The sequence below is a fragment of the Capsicum annuum genome, chromosome 5, assembly GCF_002878395.1.
Source record: "Capsicum annuum cultivar UCD-10X-F1 chromosome 5, UCD10Xv1.1, whole genome shotgun sequence".
Taxonomy (NCBI): Eukaryota; Viridiplantae; Streptophyta; class Magnoliopsida; order Solanales; family Solanaceae; genus Capsicum; species Capsicum annuum.
The window spans coordinates 123,145,183-123,164,948 of NC_061115.1; the positions used below are offsets into that span (position 1 = coordinate 123,145,183).

The window sequence follows — 19,766 nt, forward strand, 5'->3', positions numbered from 1 at the left end:
CAAACACAATGGGAATAGGTCATTCCATGAAATACATCCAACCTTGATGTTTAACCAGCTCAACTAGTTCCACCAAACCAGGTTCTGTTAGCATATTTGAATCAAAGATCCTTCCAATTACAACCTTTTTATTCTTCAAGAACCTGTTTCTTTCTTCCTTAGATACAAACTCATTTTTTACCCCATTTTTTCTTCTAGTATAACTGATCACAGATTATCTTTTAGCTAATTTCTCTTCTAGGGACTAGGTCGCTCTAGATTTAGCTGCTTTTCTATAAAACATTTACACCATTTTCCAGAGATGTTTGGTATTTTATTGACATCAATTTTCTTGTGATCAACTAAGCTCTTTCCTGGACTATTTGACAACTAGATGTGTGTAACGCCCTAAGAGTAGACCTTGGGCACCACACGGTGCTTACAGTCCTGAGGGACCACAAGCTAACCCATGAGCTGGTACCTGTTGTGAGTACTAAATAAAATTGATAACAATAGATCATATGTAGAATTTAACTGAGGAATGCCATAAGGTTTTAAATCATAGTTCTGGTAAAGTCTACAAAACAAATCTGAGAATACTGATATAACGTTTGATAATGACAACTAAAAACCGAAGACTGACTAACTATCTATACTAGTTGAAAAGCCTCTACTAACTGACTATGGAGTTGATGGGACAAACCGTCAACTAACTTCGACTGAATGGAAAAATACTGAAACTAATTAAATAATTGAGTTAAATTATAAGACCCAACAAAATCCTAAGCTTAGCTTAGTCCTTTAAAGCTTATTAAGGGGTCCCAGACTTAGAAAATTTTAGCTAAGTATTCAGACTTACTGTTATTTTAGCCTACATAGGTTGGTGACTTTATTTCATGACCCTTGTGACATTAAAGTGATTATATTTAGGTTTAATCATGATCAAGAATGTCAGTAGGTATTATCGGACAAGTTTTGGATTTTTCAGACTTCGTTTGAAACACATTTGAAAGCTCAAACCAGTGGATCGATGTGATCTCAACGTGCTTTATCGCCCATCACGTTGATGAGTATTTTCCCCAGCTCCTAGTGCAAATTTTAGTGAACCGACGTGGACTCGACGCAGCGTGTTGGCTATCGCTTTAATGCCAATGACGCGACCATCGGTCTGTGCGTCGCTAGGTTTGTTTTCAGTCATTAAAAAGTCACATCCTCAGGGGTAATTGGGTCTTTTTCCCACATCTATTATCCCCAAAGAACAAAATTAAACCCTTCTAATAGCAAAAACCATTCATTTTTCACAAGTTTCTCTCAAGAACAAACCCTAGAAGATTTAAAATTCAATTCAAAGCTCAAGAACTTACCATTAATCTTTCAAAATTTAATTGTTACGGTATGTTAAGTATTCATCCAATGGTCCCTTCCACCCTTGGAGTCCAAGAAACTCTTTTAAACTTTAAGTAAATTGATTTCATGACTTTCATGATTTGGATTCAAGTGTATTAATGATTATAATGTTAATTGGGTTTCTATACCATGATTAAGTGCAAGATTTATGTAAAAACAATTATTATGTAGGTAATATCATGTGAATTTATATTATAGCCTTGAAATTATGATGCTTAAGTGTTGATTAATACTATGTGTATATACAATGCCTTCCAAGTATTTGATGGGTTGTTCTTGTGAATTAAATAGTGGGATTATATCATGTTAGCATGTATACTAGTTCATGCCATTCAAGTGTTTGATAAAATTCCTCTATAGATTTATTATGAAAAAGTGTACATTTCTATGCTATGCAAGGTCATGTGATGCATTACTTTTATGCTATCGAGTCCTAGAGGTATTTAATACCTGATAATTTAGCTGATTACCTAAAGCCAGTTTCAGTTATAGAATAATCTCAGTTATGTAACGATCAGTAGTACTCTCAGTCAGTTATAGAACTATGGAAAAATTTAGTAGACTTAGTATTAGTCCAGTCCAGTTTAGTATTTAGTTTAGACCTCAGTAAATTAAGTCAGTTAATAGAATTCAGTAAAATTTTATCAGTCAATAGAACTCAGTGAACTCAGTTCAGTTCAGTTAAATAGTATAATCAGTAACAGTTCAGTCAAGCGTAGTATGAACTAGGAATCAGTTCATTATCTATTCAGTTGGGAATAGGATTTAGCACAGAGTGAACCCAAGGATGGGGACTCACCTGCCAGTAGAGGGTGTGATCCTTAGAAGTAGTCCTTGTATTCCAGAACTACGTAGCTAGTATAGGTTGAGACATCAACCTACCAGTTGAGGGTTGATGAGGTATCCTACCTGTCAGTTGAGGGTGCCTCTGTTCTCATTCATAGCATAGCCAGATGAGGGTAACTCAGCTTGTTTTTACCCATGGCATGGTACTGAAACCCCTCCAACTAGGGTTACAGGTTGGACCCCAATCCATTCAGAGAGAGGTATGTCGGTTAGATGATTAGCTCCCATATTCTTAGTTTCAGTTCCAGTCTTAGTATAGAACTCAGTTCTGTTCTACAGAAATTAGGACTGTCAGATACAGTCACTCAGTTCAGTATAGAACTCAGCACAGTTCTACAAAATTAGGGCTGTCAGATACAGTCACTTATTTATCAGTAGTACATTATCTTTAAACTCAAATATTAGTTAATCAATATTCAGAACTCAGTATCCAGTGTTATCATGATCTCAATTACAGTTTATGTATTCATGCATGTACTCTCATTCAGTTATACTTATGTCATTCAGTCAGTATTGTTCATGCTATGAACCAATGTATTTTATTGTAACTCACTTGGCATACCAGTACATTTAAAGTACTGATGCATACCTTTCTTTTGCACTATGATGTCTTATATCATCAGTTCAGACGTACGAGCTTTCGACCGCACTTAGTAACCCAATCTATCAGTGGCAGACTTAGTGGTGATTCCTTATAGTTTGAGGACAAATTCATTATTTCAATATGTCAGTACTCAATTTATTTTAGTAGTCGGAGTTAGTTGGGGACTTGTCCCATCAACTTCTTGTTCAGATAGTAGAGGCTTTTCAGACTAGTATAGATGTTTAGTTTTAGTATTTATTTTAGATTTGAACCTTATGGCAAGTTTCCACCTAATTTATGCACAATTATAGTATTACTATTCAGTTATTACAGCAGGTACCAATCATGGGTTAGTTTGTGCTCTTTTGGGATTATGAGCATCGTATAGCATTCGGGATATAGACTTTGGGCGTTACAAACTTGGTATCAGATCCTAAAGTTCAAAAAAGTCCTATGAAGTTTGAAATTTGTGTCTAGTAGAGTCTAGTACATGGGTGTGTAGCGCACCACCCTTATGGACAAGAAGCTATGAGGCATTTTAGGATAAAGTTTCCCTTCCTTCAGTATTCATATCATGCGGGTGAGCATGAGCTCAACTTAAACCCTCAGTCTAATTCATCTCTTCTTTATGCTTCCATAATATGCCTTCCAGAGAAGCTAATGAGAGAAGTAATGAAAATTAGCCAACCCCTCCTCCCGTTTAGGTAGATCCCCTGAATGAGCATGTCTCCCACTCTGAATTTAGAGCTTCTTTCACTGCCTTAGTTTATTCAGTAACTACTTAGAATAATCATTTAGCTATTATCCTATCAAGGATTATGGTTCATGGTCCACAGAGTGAGGAGAAGAGGCATAAGAAATAGGAGAGAAAGAATAAGAGGAATAGAATGTCTAGGCCAAAAAGTGGCCGAACAAATCCTCTTTGTCTGAGGTATGATAGAAACCATCAAAGTATCTACAGAGATAGCAATGATGTGTGTTTTGTATGTAGCAAGCTAGGCCACAGAGTCAGAGATTGTCCTCAGGTGGGTTCGCAGAGTCAACATAATCATCCCCCAGCTCAGTCCGGTCACCCAAATCAGTAGGGTGCCTCTTCCAGTGCCACCAGTGGGCAATGCCCAAATAGGATTTATGCACTTCAGCCCTGACAGGATCAAAAAAGTTCTCCTGATATGGTCACTGGTACGTTACAAGTTTACCATTTATATGTTCATTCTTTGCTAGATCCAGGAGCTTCTTTGTCCTTTATAACTCTATATATAGATGTTGATTTGAAGTCAGTCTCAAAATCCAAGTAAAGCCTTTCTCAATATCTACCCCAGTAGGTAAATCTATCATAGCTTAATGAGTATACAGGAATTGTCCAGTTATAGTATCTCAGAAAGTCACTTCAGCAGACTTAGTCGAATTAGAGATGACCAATTTTGATATCATTCTCGGAATGGATTGGCTTCATTCCTACTATGCCTCAATAGACTGCAGAAATAGAATTGTCCAATTTTAGTTTCCAAATAAACCTGTCCTAGAGTAGAGGGGTAATACTTTAGAACTTAGGGGTCAGCTTATTTCCTACCTAAGGACAAGAAAAATGATATCTAAGGGGTATATCTACCATCTCATTTGAGTCCAAGAATCTAATTCAGAAACCTCTAATCTTGAATTAGTGTCAGTGGCATATGAATTCCCAGATATGTTTCCCAAAGATCTTCCTGGAATTTCTCCTAAAAGGGAAATCAACTTCAGAATAAACCTTCTTCTAGACCCTCAGCCTATATCTATTCTTCCATACAGATTGGCACCTGTAGAACTCTGAGAAATAAAATAAAAGTTGAAGGATCTCCTAGATAAGGGATTCATCAAACCCAGTGTATCCTCGTGAGGTGCACCAGTTCTATTCGTGCCTAAGAAACATGTATCTCTCAGGATGTACATTGACTACCGGCAGCTAAATAAAGTCATAGTCAATAAAAAGTATCCACTTCCCAGTATCGATGACTTGTTTGACCAACTTCAGGGTGACAGTTATTTTTCTAAGATAGAACTTGAATCAGGCTATCATCAGCTCAGAGTCAGACACAGTGACATTCTGAAGACAGTTTTCAAAACTCGATATGGTCACTTTAAATTCTTTATCATGTCATTTGGTCTTACCAATGCCCCAGCAACTTTCATGGACTTGATGAACCTCATGTTCAAGCAGTACTTGGACATGTTCGTCATATCCTTCATCAATGACATTCTTGCCTATTCCCGTAGAGAGAATGATCACGTAAATCATCTCAAAATCATACTTCAAAATCACGAAACCCATCATTTATCATAATATATTTTCATATCTTACATGTCAGCTCTATGATCATAGCTCATACTCATGCACATTAGTAATCATGCATGCTTACGGTTCCTAGTATAAGGAGTTTAAGTTCACTCAGTGTTACAAATTATGTTTCATGAATACAGAAACTCAAAACTTAGGCCATGCAGCTCATGACTCATGTACTCATGACTCACGTACTCATATTGTGCTTTACAATATGTTCATTTCCCATGACTCATGCTATACCCCTAACGATCAACTAAATTCAAATTATGTCATGCATATCCTCAGTTTAGGTCTCTTTGTGAATCTATGATGTGGACATTCTCTTCCTCAAGCCTCAGTTAGGTGTCAAATTTTGTATAACATTTATTCATGCTTCAGGTTCTCATGTTTTAACCCTTCAGTAAACTCTCCTTATGAAATGATGTAGTGATGAGCGATTGCTTAGATGGGAGAGAATAAACGTTTTATGTTAAGAAAAGATTTTTGCATACTTTTGATACACGAGGCTGTAGTCATAAAGATAGGATTGAATGTCAGGTTAGTGTACAGGTAAATGGCTAGCAAGAAGTTGTATTTAGTTGCTGAAGAAAGAGGGAATCAGGATTTTTCATGAGATGAGAAGTTGAGAAAATACAGAGTGTGAGTGTCTATTTAGGCGCTCAATTTATATCAGTCTCCATCATATAGTTATTAGAACCCAATATTCAGTTTTAGTATGAGTCTTAGTTACAGTCTCAGTTACAGCCTCAATTACCGTCTTAGTTATAGTCTCAGTCACAGTCCCAGTCCAGTAATTAGATCAGTAACTCATTTCAATTTTAGATTTGCTTGACCATAGCATACAATTATTAGTTATTCAGTTATCAGTATTTCAATACCTCAGTATACAGACTATTTTGGAATCATGTTATATGCTTGGTCTTCCGTTCTCAAATAATATAGTCTTTACGTATTCATGCTCAGTACCTCATGTTGCTCAGTCAGCCTTTACCTCATACATAAAATACTCTACAATTTTAGTCTAGACTAGGTACAGTTCAATCTTACATAACCAGTATTCAGCTATCATCCATTCAATTAATCAGACAAGTTAGTATGTTTATGCATTCGTGCTCAACACCCATGTGAATATTTACAGTAATCTTAGGTGTAGTGTCGTAATGGGGTGGAGAGTATAGTTGAGAGAGTATTCAAGGAATATTTCTAAGCTTGAAAATTTGTAGTACAGTACATAAGGCATAGTCACTCTATCTTAGATGATGATTCATAGGCCTCACCTCATATTACTAAATTTAGCCAGGATGTGATTTCTTATTCAAATGTTTTATTCAGCCTATGCCAAGATTCCTTGCTCCCTAAAGTCACTATAACTCTATATAAAGAGTGTCAAGGAAATGCTCCAGTCAAGTATTAGTTTTCAGCATGAGTTAGTCTGTAAGCAAATAATTCAGTTTAGCAGCCAGGCAGACAAGTTCGTATGGTTTAGTTTCCTATCTTTCCATCTAGTTGCACTCAAAACCTCATGAATATAACTATTCCAAGATAGATCAACCAGGTATTTGCGTGTTTAGCTCAGTTCATGTATCATGTCCCAGTTTCAGATCCCAAATATTTAGTCATGACTCATTTTGGAGGTGCCCTATACATCATCCCAGCTTTAGTGCAGTATCTCAGCCAAGTCAGTATTCTTTAAGGGACATAATATCCCAATGGGGAGATGCACCATAACCTCCGAGCTTTCATGTCTTAAACCTCCTAGTTTCTCTTTACGTAATGAATACAGTTTAGAATAATGGGTACTCATGAGTGGACCCTCAAGTTCTAATTTCACTCGTAAGCCATGTATTCAAGGGGCTCAGTTTAGCTAACGATATTCAGTTCATGTATCACATTTCAGGCTCAGTTATGTTCTCATGTTCCCATTCATGGATGTTTAGTATCTAATCTCGAGTTAAGATTGGTGATTTTATGTTTGTGAAAATCTCTCCTATGAAAGCAGTGAAGAGCTTTGGCAAAAAGAGGAAGCTCAGTCCCTGATATATCAGTCCTTACTGAATTCTCAACCATTTCAGAAAGGTAGCTTACGAGCTTGAGTTGCCTCTAGACATAGCTTCAGTCCATCCAGTGTTCCATGTCTCCTTGCTAAATAAATGCATAGGTGACCAAGAAGTTTTAGTCCCTGTAGGAAGTATAGACATTCAGAACAACCTCTATTATGAGGAGATTCTAGTCAAAATCCTTGATTATCAAATTCACAGACTGAGGAACAAATAGGTCCTTCTAGTCAAAGTTCCTTGGCGGAATCAGTCTATTGAGGGAGCTACTTGGGAAGAAGAAGACGATATAAGGACCAAGTATTCTCACCTTTTTTCCACCAACTCAGACTCAGCCCAAGGTAACAGTTTTTCCTTGAACTTACTCAATTCCATGCTCAGATTTTCCTTTATAGACTTGGTACCAGTTACCATTGCATGTTCAGTTGTGACTTCATGCATCAAATATGCATGTTCATCATGAGAAACTCAGTTTATTAGCAATCCCATTCATGCATTCATGAATCATGTTTAGCTATGTACTTATGCATCAGATATTCATGTTCAGTATGAAATTTCAGCATATCAGTAATGTCAGTTATGAAATCAAGTTGCAGTTGTGCATATCCAGTATCTAAATTCAATTTATCAGTATTTCCCAGCATAGTCAGTCTCATTCAAGGATGAATATTCCCAAGGGGGAGATATTGTATGACCCCGCAAAATACTAATCTTAGCTCAGTCCTTTAAAGATTATTAAGGGGTCCTAGACATAGAAAATTTTAGCTAAGTATTTAGACTTAGTGTTATTTTAGCCTTCATAGGTTGGAAACTCTATTTCATGACCCTCATGACCTTAAAGTGATGATTTTTAGGCTAAATCATTATCAAGAATATCATTAGGTATTCTCGGACAAGTTTTGATTTTTTTGGACTTCGTTCGAAATATATTTTAAAGCTCAAACCAGTGGATCAACACAATTTCGATGCACCGCATCGACCATCACATTGATGAGTATTTTTCCCAGCTACCAGTGCAAATTCCATTGAACCGATACGGATTCGACTTGGAATTAGCTATCACATCAATGCCAACGATGCAGTGCATTGGTCTGTGCATCTTTAGGTCAATTTTCAGTCATTAAAAAGTTGAATCCTCAGGGGTAATTGGGTCTTTCTCCCACATCTATCAACCCCAAAACACGAAATTAAACCCTTCTAAAAGCAAAAAGCATTCATTCTTCACAAGTTTCTCTCAATAGCAAACCCTAGGAGATTTCAAATTCAATTCAAGGCTCAAGAAGTTACCATCAATCTTTCAAAATTTAATTGTTAAGGTATGTCAAGTGTTCATCCAAGGGTCCCTTCCACCCTTGGAGTCCAAGAAACTCTTTTAAACTTTAAGTAAATTGATTTCATGACTTCCATGATTTGGATTCAAGTGTATTCATGATTATAATGTTGATTGGGTTTCTATACCATGATTAAGTGCAAGATTTATGTAAAACCAATTATTATGTAGGTAGTATCATGTGAATTTATGTTACAGTCTTGAAATTGTGATGCTCATGTGTTGATTAGTACTATGTGCATATATAGTGCCTTCCAAGTGTATGATGGGTTTTTCATGTGAATTAAATAGTGGGATTATATCATGTTAGCATGTATACTAGTTTATGTCATTCAAGTGTTTGATAAAATGCCTCTATAGATGCATTATGAACAAGTGTATATTTCTATGCTATGCAAAGTCATGTGATGCTTTACTTTTATGCTATCAAGTCCTGGGGGTATTTAATACCCAACAATTTAGCCGATTACTCAGACTCAGTGTAAGTTATAGAATAATCTCAGTTAGGTCATGATCAGTAGTACTCTCAGTCAGTTACAGAACTATAAAAAAATTCAGTAGACTCAGTATCAGTCTAGTCCAGTTCAGACCTCAGTAAATTCAGTCAGTTAAAAAAATTTAGTAGTATTCCATCAGTCAATGAAACTTATGAACTCAGTTCAGTTTAGTTAAACAGTATAATCAGTAACAGTTCAGTCAAGCCTATTATGAACTGGGAATTAATTCAATGTCTATTCAGTTGGGAGTAGGATTCAGCTATTCAGTTAGGAGTAGGATTCAACATCGAGTGAACCCACGGATGGGGACTCACCTACTAGTAGAGGGTGTGATCCTTAGAAGCAGCCCTTGTGTTCCAGAAATATGTAGCTATCATAGGTTGAGACATCAACCTACCAGTTGAGGGTTGATGAGGTATCCTACCTACCAGTTGAGGGTACCACCGTTCTTATTCAGAGCACCTACCAGATGAGGGTGACTCAGCTTGTCTTTACCCGTGGCACGATACTGATACCCTTCTAACTGGGGTTATAGGTTGGACCCTAATCTATTTAGAGAGGGAATATCAGTTAGATAATTACCTCCCATAATCTTAGTTTTAGTTCTAGTCTCAGTATAAACTTAGTTCAATTCTACATAAATTAGGACTGTCAGGTACAGTCACTCAGTTCAGTATAGAACTAGCATAGTTCCATAAAATCAGGGCTGTCAGATACAGTCACTCATTTATCAGTAGTATAGTATCAATAAACTTAGATATCAGTTAATCAGTATTCAAAACTCAATATCTAGTGTTATCATGATCTCAATTATAGTTTAAGTATTCATGCATATACTCTCATTCAGTTATACTCATGTCATTTAGTTAGTATTATTCATGCTATAAACCTATACATTTCAGCCAACCTCACTTGGAATACCAGTGCATTCAAAGTACTGACGCATATCTTTCTTTTGCGTTATGATGTCTTATATCATAGATTTAGACACATGAGCTCCCGACTGCACTTAGTAGCCCGATCTATCAACGGCAGACTTATTCATGAGTCCTTATCGTTTGAGGATAGATTTATTATTTTAGTATTTCAGTAGTCGGAGTTAGTTGGGGACTTGTCCCATCAACTCCTTGTTCAGACAGTAGAGGCTTTTTAGACTAGAATATTTTAAGATAGATGTTCAGTTTCAGTATTTATTTTAGATTTGAAACTTATGGCAAGTTTTTGCCTAATTTCTGCTTAATTACAGTTTTACTATTTAGTTATTACAGAGGTACCAATCATGGGTTAGCTTGTGGTCCTTCAGGATTATGAGACCCATGTAGCATCTGTGCTATAAACTCAGGGCATTACATAAATAAACTATGTCCTCGAAGTATGAAGACTCACTACTGCTATGGCTGATAATCTGGAATATCTATGTGTGATCTGGGAATTGAGCGTTTGAACCTATGATATTAACATCATAGCGCAAGAAATGAGTATGCGTCAGTACTTTGAATGTACTGGTATGCTAAATGAGGTAGGATGATATGCATAGTTTCATGTACAGTAGTAATAATTGACTGTATGAATAGCATGACGTACTGAATAGAATGCATGAAATCTATAAATATTGAGAATGCATGAGCAAGCATTAAACATGTTCTTAATATAATCTGTAAACTAAAATACATAGTATTGATACATTAATAACTAATATATGTATGCTATGGTCAAGTAAAAATGAAATTGGATTTCTGAGCTGATTACTGGACTGAGACAGTGGAAGCTATCATCTAACCAACATGATCCAATAAGCAATTTAGGGTCCAACTTGTGACCCCAGTTGGAAAGGTGTCAGTACCATGCCACGAGTACTAATAATGGTTGTATGGATCCACTAAAGTGTTTTCCCAAAGGACTAAGGGTGTAAAAACTAAACTGACAAGTGACCCCTATGAGGTAGTCAATCCTAAATTAACAGGTGACTCCTCAAATCCTACATTGGCTACGTAGTTCTAGAGTATAGGGACTACTATTAATGACTCTACCTATTTAACGAGGAAGCAATATGGCCAAGGAAAGCTATCACCTCTTTGGTCTTTTGAGGATCAACTCTAATGTCATCACCAAAAATAATATGGCCAAGGAAAGCTACTGATCTTAGCCAAAATTTGCACTTACTGAACTTAGCAAACAACTGATGGGCTCTAAGAGTCTGCAATACTTTTTTGAGGTGGTCTACATGATTATTTTCACTATGGGAGTAGACAAGATGAACATGTCCAAGTACTACTTGAACAATCAGTTCATCAAGTCCATAAAAGCTACTGGGTATTTGTGAGACCAAAGGACATGACTAGAAACTCAAAGTGACTATACCGAGTTCGATAATTTGTTTTCAAAATGTCACATTCTTTGACTCTGAGTTGATTATAGCCGGATCTGAGGTCTATCTTAGAAAAATAACTGGCACCCTAAATTTGGTCAAACAAGTTATCATTTTGGGAAGTGGGTATTTGTTCTTGATTGTGACTTTGTTCAACTTAAGGTAGTCGATACATATTCTAAGAGAACTACCTTTCTTGTGTGAGAACAGGACTGATGTGCCCCATAGGGAAATGTTGGAACTGATGAATCCCTTATCTAGGAGATTTTTCAAGTGTTCTTTCAACTCTTTGAGTTTGGCTGGATCCATTATGTATTGCAGAATAGAGATAGGCTGGGTATTTCGAAGAAGGTCTATTCCAAAGTCAATTTCCCTTTCGGGAGAAACTCTGGGAAGATCTTCAGGGAACACATCTAGAAATTCCCTCACTATTGAAACTGACTCAAGATTTGGAGTGTCAAAATTAGAGTCTTTGACTCGGATAATATGATAAATACACTTCTTGGATATCGTTTTCCTCGCTCTAAGGTAAGAAACAAGATGACCCATAAGTGCTGCAGTACTACCCCTCCATTCAAGAACTGGTTCATTTGGAAACTGAAAATAAACTACTCTATTTCTACAGTCAACTAAATCATAACATGAGTGGAGCCAATCCATACCGAGAATGACATCAAAATTTGTCATATCTAACTCTACAAGGTCTATTGAAGTCACTTTCTGAGACACTATAATCAATCAGTTCCTATATACCCGCCGGTTTACAATAGAAACACCTATTGGGGTAGACACTAAAAAGGGTTCTACTAAAATCTCAGAACTAACACCAAAATCAACATCTATATACGGGGTTACAAAAGAATGAGAAGCTCTAGGGTCTAGTAAATCATATACATGCAAATGAAAGACATGCAATGTACCAGTGACTACGTCAGAAGAACTTTCTTGATCTTGTCATGACTGAAGTGTATAAATCCTATTCTAACGCTAACCACAAGTAGCACTGGAGGTGGCGCCCTACTGAGTCGAGCGGCCGGCTAGAGCCGATGACTGATGAGACTAGCCCTACTGGCATAAATCCCTTTCTTTCTAAGCAATTACCCAATATTCCTAAATCCGATAGCCTATCTTACCATATCCCAATCATACATCACATCTAGATCTATGCTCACCCTGATGGTTTCTACCATATTTATGGCAAATAGGATTTGTACAACTACTATTTACACTATCTTCGGACTTAGAGCCTGGTGCTCTATCCCTATTGTCATTTCTGAACCTTGGCACAGGGTCACTAGCTGAATATGGGGTAGGAGCTGAAGATTTTTGATAGAACTAAGGACGGTTACCACCTTCTAACTTTAGCTGCGTAAAATTAAAGCTACCTATCCTAGCCCTTTTGTTCTCTTTCTCTTTCTCTTTAGCTTATGTTTCTCAATCTATTGAGCATGGACTATAAGCCTAGATATGTCGATCCATTTAATTAACATCGCAGTCCTACACTCTTTGGCCACACTATCAGATACCTCAGATATGAATTTGCTCATCCTAGACCTGCTATTAGCCACCACATAAGGAACATACCTAGCTAGTTGAGTAAACTTAAGAGAATACTCCTTCACACTCTTGTTGCCCTTCCTCAAATTGATAAACTCTAACACTTTGTCTTTCCTCATCTCCAATGGAAAGAATCTATCTAAGAAAGTTATAGCAAACTCCTCCCACTCTACAAGCCCTGCATCTTCACCTCTATCCTCTTTCCACTGCTTAAACTAGGTAAGGGCTATATCCTGCAGCTGGTAAGCAACCAATTCAGCACTCTCACTAGAAGTCACCCCCATAATGCCTGTTACCTTCTGGACCATGTCTAAAAATACATGTAGATCTTCTTTAGATTTGGATCCCGAAAAGAGAGGAGGATTTATTCGAGTAAAGTCCCGAATCCTAGCTGCGGCAGTATTGGCCACTTGGTTGCCCGAAATAGTGGTTGGCTTAACAGTTTGAGCCACTACAGAGTGAACTAAAGTAGTGAATGCAGCTCTGATCTCTACTTGAAAAACATGCTCATTCATGGGATCTTCCTGTTCGGGCAGAGGTACTGGCTAGTTCATATTTCTTTTTCTGTTTGTCTTTCTAAAAAGCATGTTTTATAAATTAAAGGAAGAATAGATTAGACAGAGAGTTGAACATGAGCTCATGCTCTGTTGTACGACATGAACACTAAAATAAGGGAAACTATTCTTAAAACACCTTGTAGCCTCTTGTCCATAAGTGTGGCGTACTTCAAACCCATGCACAAGACTCTACTTAATGTGGTTTTCAGACTTTCTAGGCTAATTTAAAACCTTAGGCTCTGATACCAAGTTTGTAATGCCTCAAGAGTACACCTTGGGTGCCATACGGCGCTTACGGTCTTGAGGGACCACTAGCTAACCCATGAGTTGGTACCTTCTATGAGCACTAAATAAAACTAATAACAATAGATCATATGTGGAATTTAACTGAGGAATACCATAATGTCTTAAATTATAGTTCTGATAAAGTTTATAAATAAATCTTAGAATACTGATATAACTTTTGAAAATGACAACTGAAAATCGAAGACTGACTAACTGTCTGTACTAGTCTGTAAAGCCTCTACTGCCTGTCTATAGAGCTGATGGGACAAACCCCCAACTAACATCAACTGAATAGAAAAATACTAAAATTTATGAAATAACTAAGATAAATAAATCATGTCCTCAAAGTATTAGGACTCACCACTGCTACGGCTAATAATCTATAATGTCTATGCACAATTCGGGAATTGAGCGTCCGAACCAATGATATGATACATCATACAGTAAGAAACGAGTATGTGATCAGTACTTTGAATGTATTAGTATTCTAAATGAGGTAGTCTGATATGCTTGGTTTTATGTACAAGAGTAATAACTGACTAAATAAATAGTATGACATACTGAATAGAATGCATGAAATTTGTAAATACTGAGAATGCATGACCAAGCATAAAACATGTTTTGAATATAATCTATAAACTGAAATACTGAGTACTGATACATGAATAACTGATATTTATATTCTATGGTTAAGCAAAACTGAAACTGAATTTTTAAGTTGATTACTGGACGAGACTGTGGGAGCTATCATCTAACCGACATACCCCAATGATCAATTTGGGGTCCAATTTGTGACCCCAGTTGTAAGGGTATCTGTACCGTGCCATAGGTAATAACACTAGCTGTATGGATCTACTAAAGTGTTGTCCTGAAAGACTAAGGGTGTCAAGCCTAAACTGACAGGTGACCCCTAGGAGGTAGTCAAGCCTGAACTGACGGGTGACTCCTCAAATCCTACACTGGCTACATGGTTCTGGATTACAGGGACTGCTACTAATGACTCTGCCTATCTTACGAAGAAGCTGCTATCCCTATTCTAGCTTGGTGCTAAATCCCACTCCCAACTGAACTGACTCAGAATACTGAACTATTCTATGTTTAACTATTTATGATAATTGACTGAACTGATATTTCTCATAACATGTCTAAAACTATTCAGAAGATACTGAGAGTAAGTAACTGCTAAATTTTTGGGTATTCATAACCTCCAGGACTCGATAGCAATAATAGTAAAATAGTACTAAAACTTTGGGGACAAAAAATGAAAGAATTTATTCAAAATTCATTCTTGTAGACACTTCATCAAACACATGATATGCATAGTGTAAGCTAAGCAGGGGAATATTTTAAATCTTGTAGTAATAGCATGATTTCAATATCAACATCACTAGTTATGGTTTAAATCAGTAAATAACACGATTCAAATGTGTGGGGTTTAATAACAATAACAATTTCATGTAAACATGGTATAAAATCAAGATTCATGGTAATTCATGGTTAAAAATCATAATAACTTGTAAAAGATCACAACTTTGAACTTAAAATTGGATACTTAGACTCCATGGGTGGAAGGGACCCATGGATGAATATTTAACATACCTGGGTTGATGAATTCGTGAGAGTTCCTGAGGTTTTCATTGAGATTTTATCTTGAATCTTGAAGGCTAAGGTTTTGTTTTTGAGAGATGATTAGTTTTTTAGAGAGGAATTATGAGTGATAGGGCACATAATTCCCCTTTAGGGTTGTAATTATGTGTTTTGGATAGATTTGGGGCTATGGGAAAAGACCAAACAGTGCTTCAAAATTAAATCACGAAACAGGAAAATCATAATTTTTGGCTTCGACGGGATGCGGTGCTTATCGCGTCGAGACACTGGAAAAGGACAATCCCCATTTTGTCCAATGGCATAATGCAGTGCTATCACGTTGTGCCACTAGAAATGGACAATTCTGAACTGGCACCTTGGCGCGACACGGTGCCATCGCGGTGCCTCACTGAGCGCGAATTTATCCCTTAGCGCGATTTGGTGTTATCTTGGTGGTCCACTTGAAAAGGACGAACGTGATTTTGGCCATCTCCGTGATGCGGCCTTATCGCAATAGACCACTACCCTTTACAAAAAGTGGCTTAACTTCTCACTCGGGTATCAAATTAAGGAGAAATTGGTATCGTTGAAAAGATAATTCAATTTCCTATTATTTGGTGCGTCTTGAGCTGTAAAATTCTTAGTAGAGAAAAATTATATGCTCTTTTGAAGTTGACTAAAGCAACATTCTTTTCGAAAACTCAAATGGTAAGGAATATTTTGATTCATCTAATAGCTGGGAGTTATTTGAGGCCTTAAGATACATCAAACTCACTCATAAAACTAAAAAATAATTATAATATATTTTGCATGATCTTGAAACATGGCTCTAACATTGGTTTAGATTTTTGAGATTTTCAGCAACCTAGGTTTCATCCATCATAACATCATCAGGCCAGTTTTGAATATTCATGGATGGTTGTTCATCAACAGATTGAGTGATAAAGGGGTTAGGATTTGGAAGAGGAAAAAAAGAAGGATGTTTTTTAGGATGGTTTAGGAAGGGATTTTTCACAATACTAATCTCAGAATCCTTTGAAGGAAAAGAAACTGGGGAGCTACAACCATCAAGAAGGTTTTTTAATAGAAGGGCTATTTGGAATTTGGATTTTCCATTTTTATACAAGAAGGAGTGGGTGCAAAAAATTTAAGGAATAATGAGCACATGGAAGGGTTTTTTGGGGTAACAAGATGTGATCAAATCAGATTTTAGGCGACTCGCCTTCCCTTTTAGAATAGGATAACTTTTTTCTGACATAAGGACAGGGAGGACATGGCTTTTTCTTAGTAGAACAGACAAAATTTGCACATACAAGATATTAACCTGAGAGATGAAACCATGTTCCTCATTAGTTTTAGTGAATCTCCAACTTTGTGCTTGTCACATCCGTACACCTCCAAAGTTGCTCCCATGGGTGTATACCTGCAAGGGTATGGTACTAAGTTAGACCAACATATACCTAGTTGACCAAGGATACCTACCTCCTGAACATAGCCTATTTCGTGAAGAGACATTGATTCACTTGATAGTTGGTCAGGCTGATTTTATCAATCCAGCATCATTTTGTTAGATTCATTACACCACATAATACAATGACTTGTTCTAAAAATAGGTCTGAAGATAACGTCCTAGACTTGGCATTCTTTAAATGTCTAGAGTTTCTTCTGCATTGCTTTGAACTTTCCAGCTTCTTTCACATCTTTGTTAGCTCATTCTTAGGATAGAAGTGCTAATCACATAAGACACCTTCAACTTGAAGTGTCTTATGAAAGAGAATACAATCAGACCTTCCATTTAGTCTTAAATAGTTACATAATAAGACAATTTTTTTTATTGCAAACCCTTTCTCCCTCTTACACTTAATATCATTTGTTAGACTTGGGAACCCATTTGAGTTTGAGTTCCCAGTAAGAGGATAAAGGTGTGATTAAATCCCTTTTTTGTCCATCTAGGTAGTGCGGTCTTCTTCATGTTTTTCCAAGGCCTTACATCTTTGGGATAGGTGCTCCCCTGGTGGACATGTCTAACCTTTGTCATTCTTGATCTGATCCATCTTAGATAGTCTTCTTTCAGGTGTCCATCTCTTCCATAGTGAGTGCACAAGGATTTACATGTATTGTTTCTGATAGTTTAATCAACCTTACCTTGTGACCAAGATGAATGAGTTTTGTGCTGATATCCAAGGCCCTTACTATTATTAACTCCTTGATTAGTCAAGTTAGAAAGGATCTAAGAAGATGAAGTCCATTGTAGGGATTTTTTAAGTTTTTCCCTTAGAAGGACCAGGTCTTTTTCTAACTCCTCATTCTTCTGAAGTGCAGTCATGAGAAGCCATTGAGAATCCTCCAATTTTTCTTCAAGCACAACCTGAAACTTTGAGACTTCCTTCTTCCCTTTACACTCATAAGAATTTACTTTCTCCGATTGATTTATCAAACTCAGATTTTTAAGTTTCAGCTTAGTAACCAGTTGCTTAGTCTCTGATATCTGAAGAGCCAAAGCTATCAACTCAAGCCCCTAATCTTCTATTTTTTCTTCTAGAGCATTATTTTTATCTTTATCACATGCACTATTAGCTTTCTCCAGTTGATTAACTAAACTTGAATTTTCAGATTTTAACTTAGTAACCTGTTCTTCAGTTTCAGATATTTGGAGAGTTAGAGCAATTAACTCAAGTTTTTGACTTTCCACCTTTTCTTCAAGAGCAATTTTTTTCTCAGTCATTTTACAAATGAAGTCAATCAGTATATTTGCAAGCATTTTAATCTTTCTAGCAGAATAGTTATCTATGTTTTCTTTAAGGTTAGAAAGTGTTACCTCATTTTTTCTTCATCTTTGGTGTTTTCCATAAAAGGAAACAAGGAATCAAAGGTCACTTTCTTATCTTCCACTGCAAATATGGAAATATCTGTAGTTTTCTCACCTTCATCAGATTCACTGGAGGAGTCACCCTAACCTATTAAGGCTTGTTTAACTGCAAAATCAGCTGCAACCTATTTTATTGATTTTATAGGGACCTGGCCCCTATTTTATCCTTTGTCACCTCCAGTGTTTTGATAATCCTGATATCCATTTTGTGCATTGGACAATTCTTAATAAAGTGTTCAAGACTTCCACATCTGTGACAAACTTCCATAGTGCCTCCCTTTTTACTGCTACTCCCACTTCTTTGAAACTGGTCACTTTGTTTCATAGCTCTAACTATTCTTTTTTCCAAGTAGGCAACATCAGTGTCTTCTTCATTAAAGTCTGATTTAGATACTTTTAGTGCTAGAGATTTTTCCCTTTTAACCTCCATCATCTCATGCCCTGGTTGTTTTTTAAGTTCATGAGTATTCAGATTCCCAATGAGTTCATCCATAGTGAGTGTTTTCGGGTTCCTTGCCTCAGTAATAACATCTAGTTTGCTTTCCCAGGATTTTGGAAAACCCCCAAGAATCTTCCTCACTTTCTTATATAGTGGAATTATTTCTCTTAGGCAGTTTAGCTCATTTGTAATGGAAGTGAATCTTGTATGCATTTCCTGTGTTGTCTCTCCTTCTTTCATGGTGAAAGTTTCATACTGGGTAGTCAAATCCTTAGCATTTGTAGTTCCCTCATGAGCTATTTTCAAGCAGTCCCAGATTTCTTTAGTATTTTCAAAGGTAGATATCCTTTTGTATTTATCTGGATCTATACCACACACTAGCAGTTTCTTTGCCTTGTAGTTCTTCTTAATTTTTTTCCTATCTTCTTCATTGAATTCCCTCCTGCTTTTGATAACCATTTTTGTAACATCTCCTTCCTTGACTTTTTTAACAGGAACATGAGGTCCATCAAGGATTATGTCCATCAGTTCACTATCTTTAGCCATAATAAAGTCAAACATCCTGGTTTTCCACCACCCATAAACTACCTATTGAATCTTAGTGGTCTAGTGGTAGGTTTCCCTTCTTCTAGATTAAGTAGAGCAGCCATGCTAGCCAATAGACTCTAGATGTGAATCTTTTAGTGTGACCTCACTCGGATACCAATTATTGGAACCCTTGGGGGTTGCACCACACAGTAAGGGGCCAGATCCCTCAAAATCAACCACAGGCAAAGTACACAAAATAACTAGGAAGTAAGAGACAGTGCAGGAAGAGTAAAGACACAAGATTTTTATGTGAAAACCCAGAAAGGAAAAAATGTGGATTGACCTCACAAGAACCAATGAAATTCACTATAATCAACCTCCTGATTACAGTCTAGATTTTAGCCTAAATCTAGGCTTCTTTCGCTAATAGAAACTCTATTACTAGCTCATCTCGGTAACTCTACCAAGGACTCTCTATGATGATTAACTCTAATCAGCCTAATAAGCTTAGGCAACACTACTTAAGCATATTTCCCAACAAAGAAAACACTACTCTT

At 36.8% G+C, this 19,766-nt stretch overlaps 1 protein-coding gene across 1 annotated transcript; it reads right to left on the reverse strand.

Annotated features, from left to right (window-relative positions):
- Positions 1-17,603: 17,603 nt before the first annotated feature.
- On the reverse strand, positions 17,604-19,227 carry LOC107871863. Its single transcript, XM_047412168.1, has 4 exons — positions 18,418-19,227; positions 18,192-18,325; positions 18,003-18,144; positions 17,604-17,861 (listed from the first exon to the last, which is right to left on the reverse strand). Exons 1-4 carry the CDS (start codon positions 19,225-19,227, stop codon positions 17,604-17,606), a joined length of 1,344 nt encoding a protein of 447 aa, XP_047268124.1.
- Between the last annotated feature and the right edge of the window lie 539 nt (positions 19,228-19,766).

Bases quoted from the DNA above. Each gene is read 5' to 3' on its own strand.
- LOC107871863 (XM_047412168.1), bottom strand. From the start codon at position 19,227: ATGGCTAAAGATAGTGAACTGATGGACATAATCCTTGATGGACCTCAT. The intron at 18,145-18,191 runs GTAACACTTTCT...CTATTCTGCTAG, and splicing joins AAAGATGAAGAAAAAATGAG to AAAGATTAAAATGCTTGCAA. The intron at 17,862-18,002 runs GTTACTAAGTTA...TTGGCTCTTCAG, and splicing joins TATCTGAAACTGAAGAACAG to ATATCAGAGACTAAGCAACT.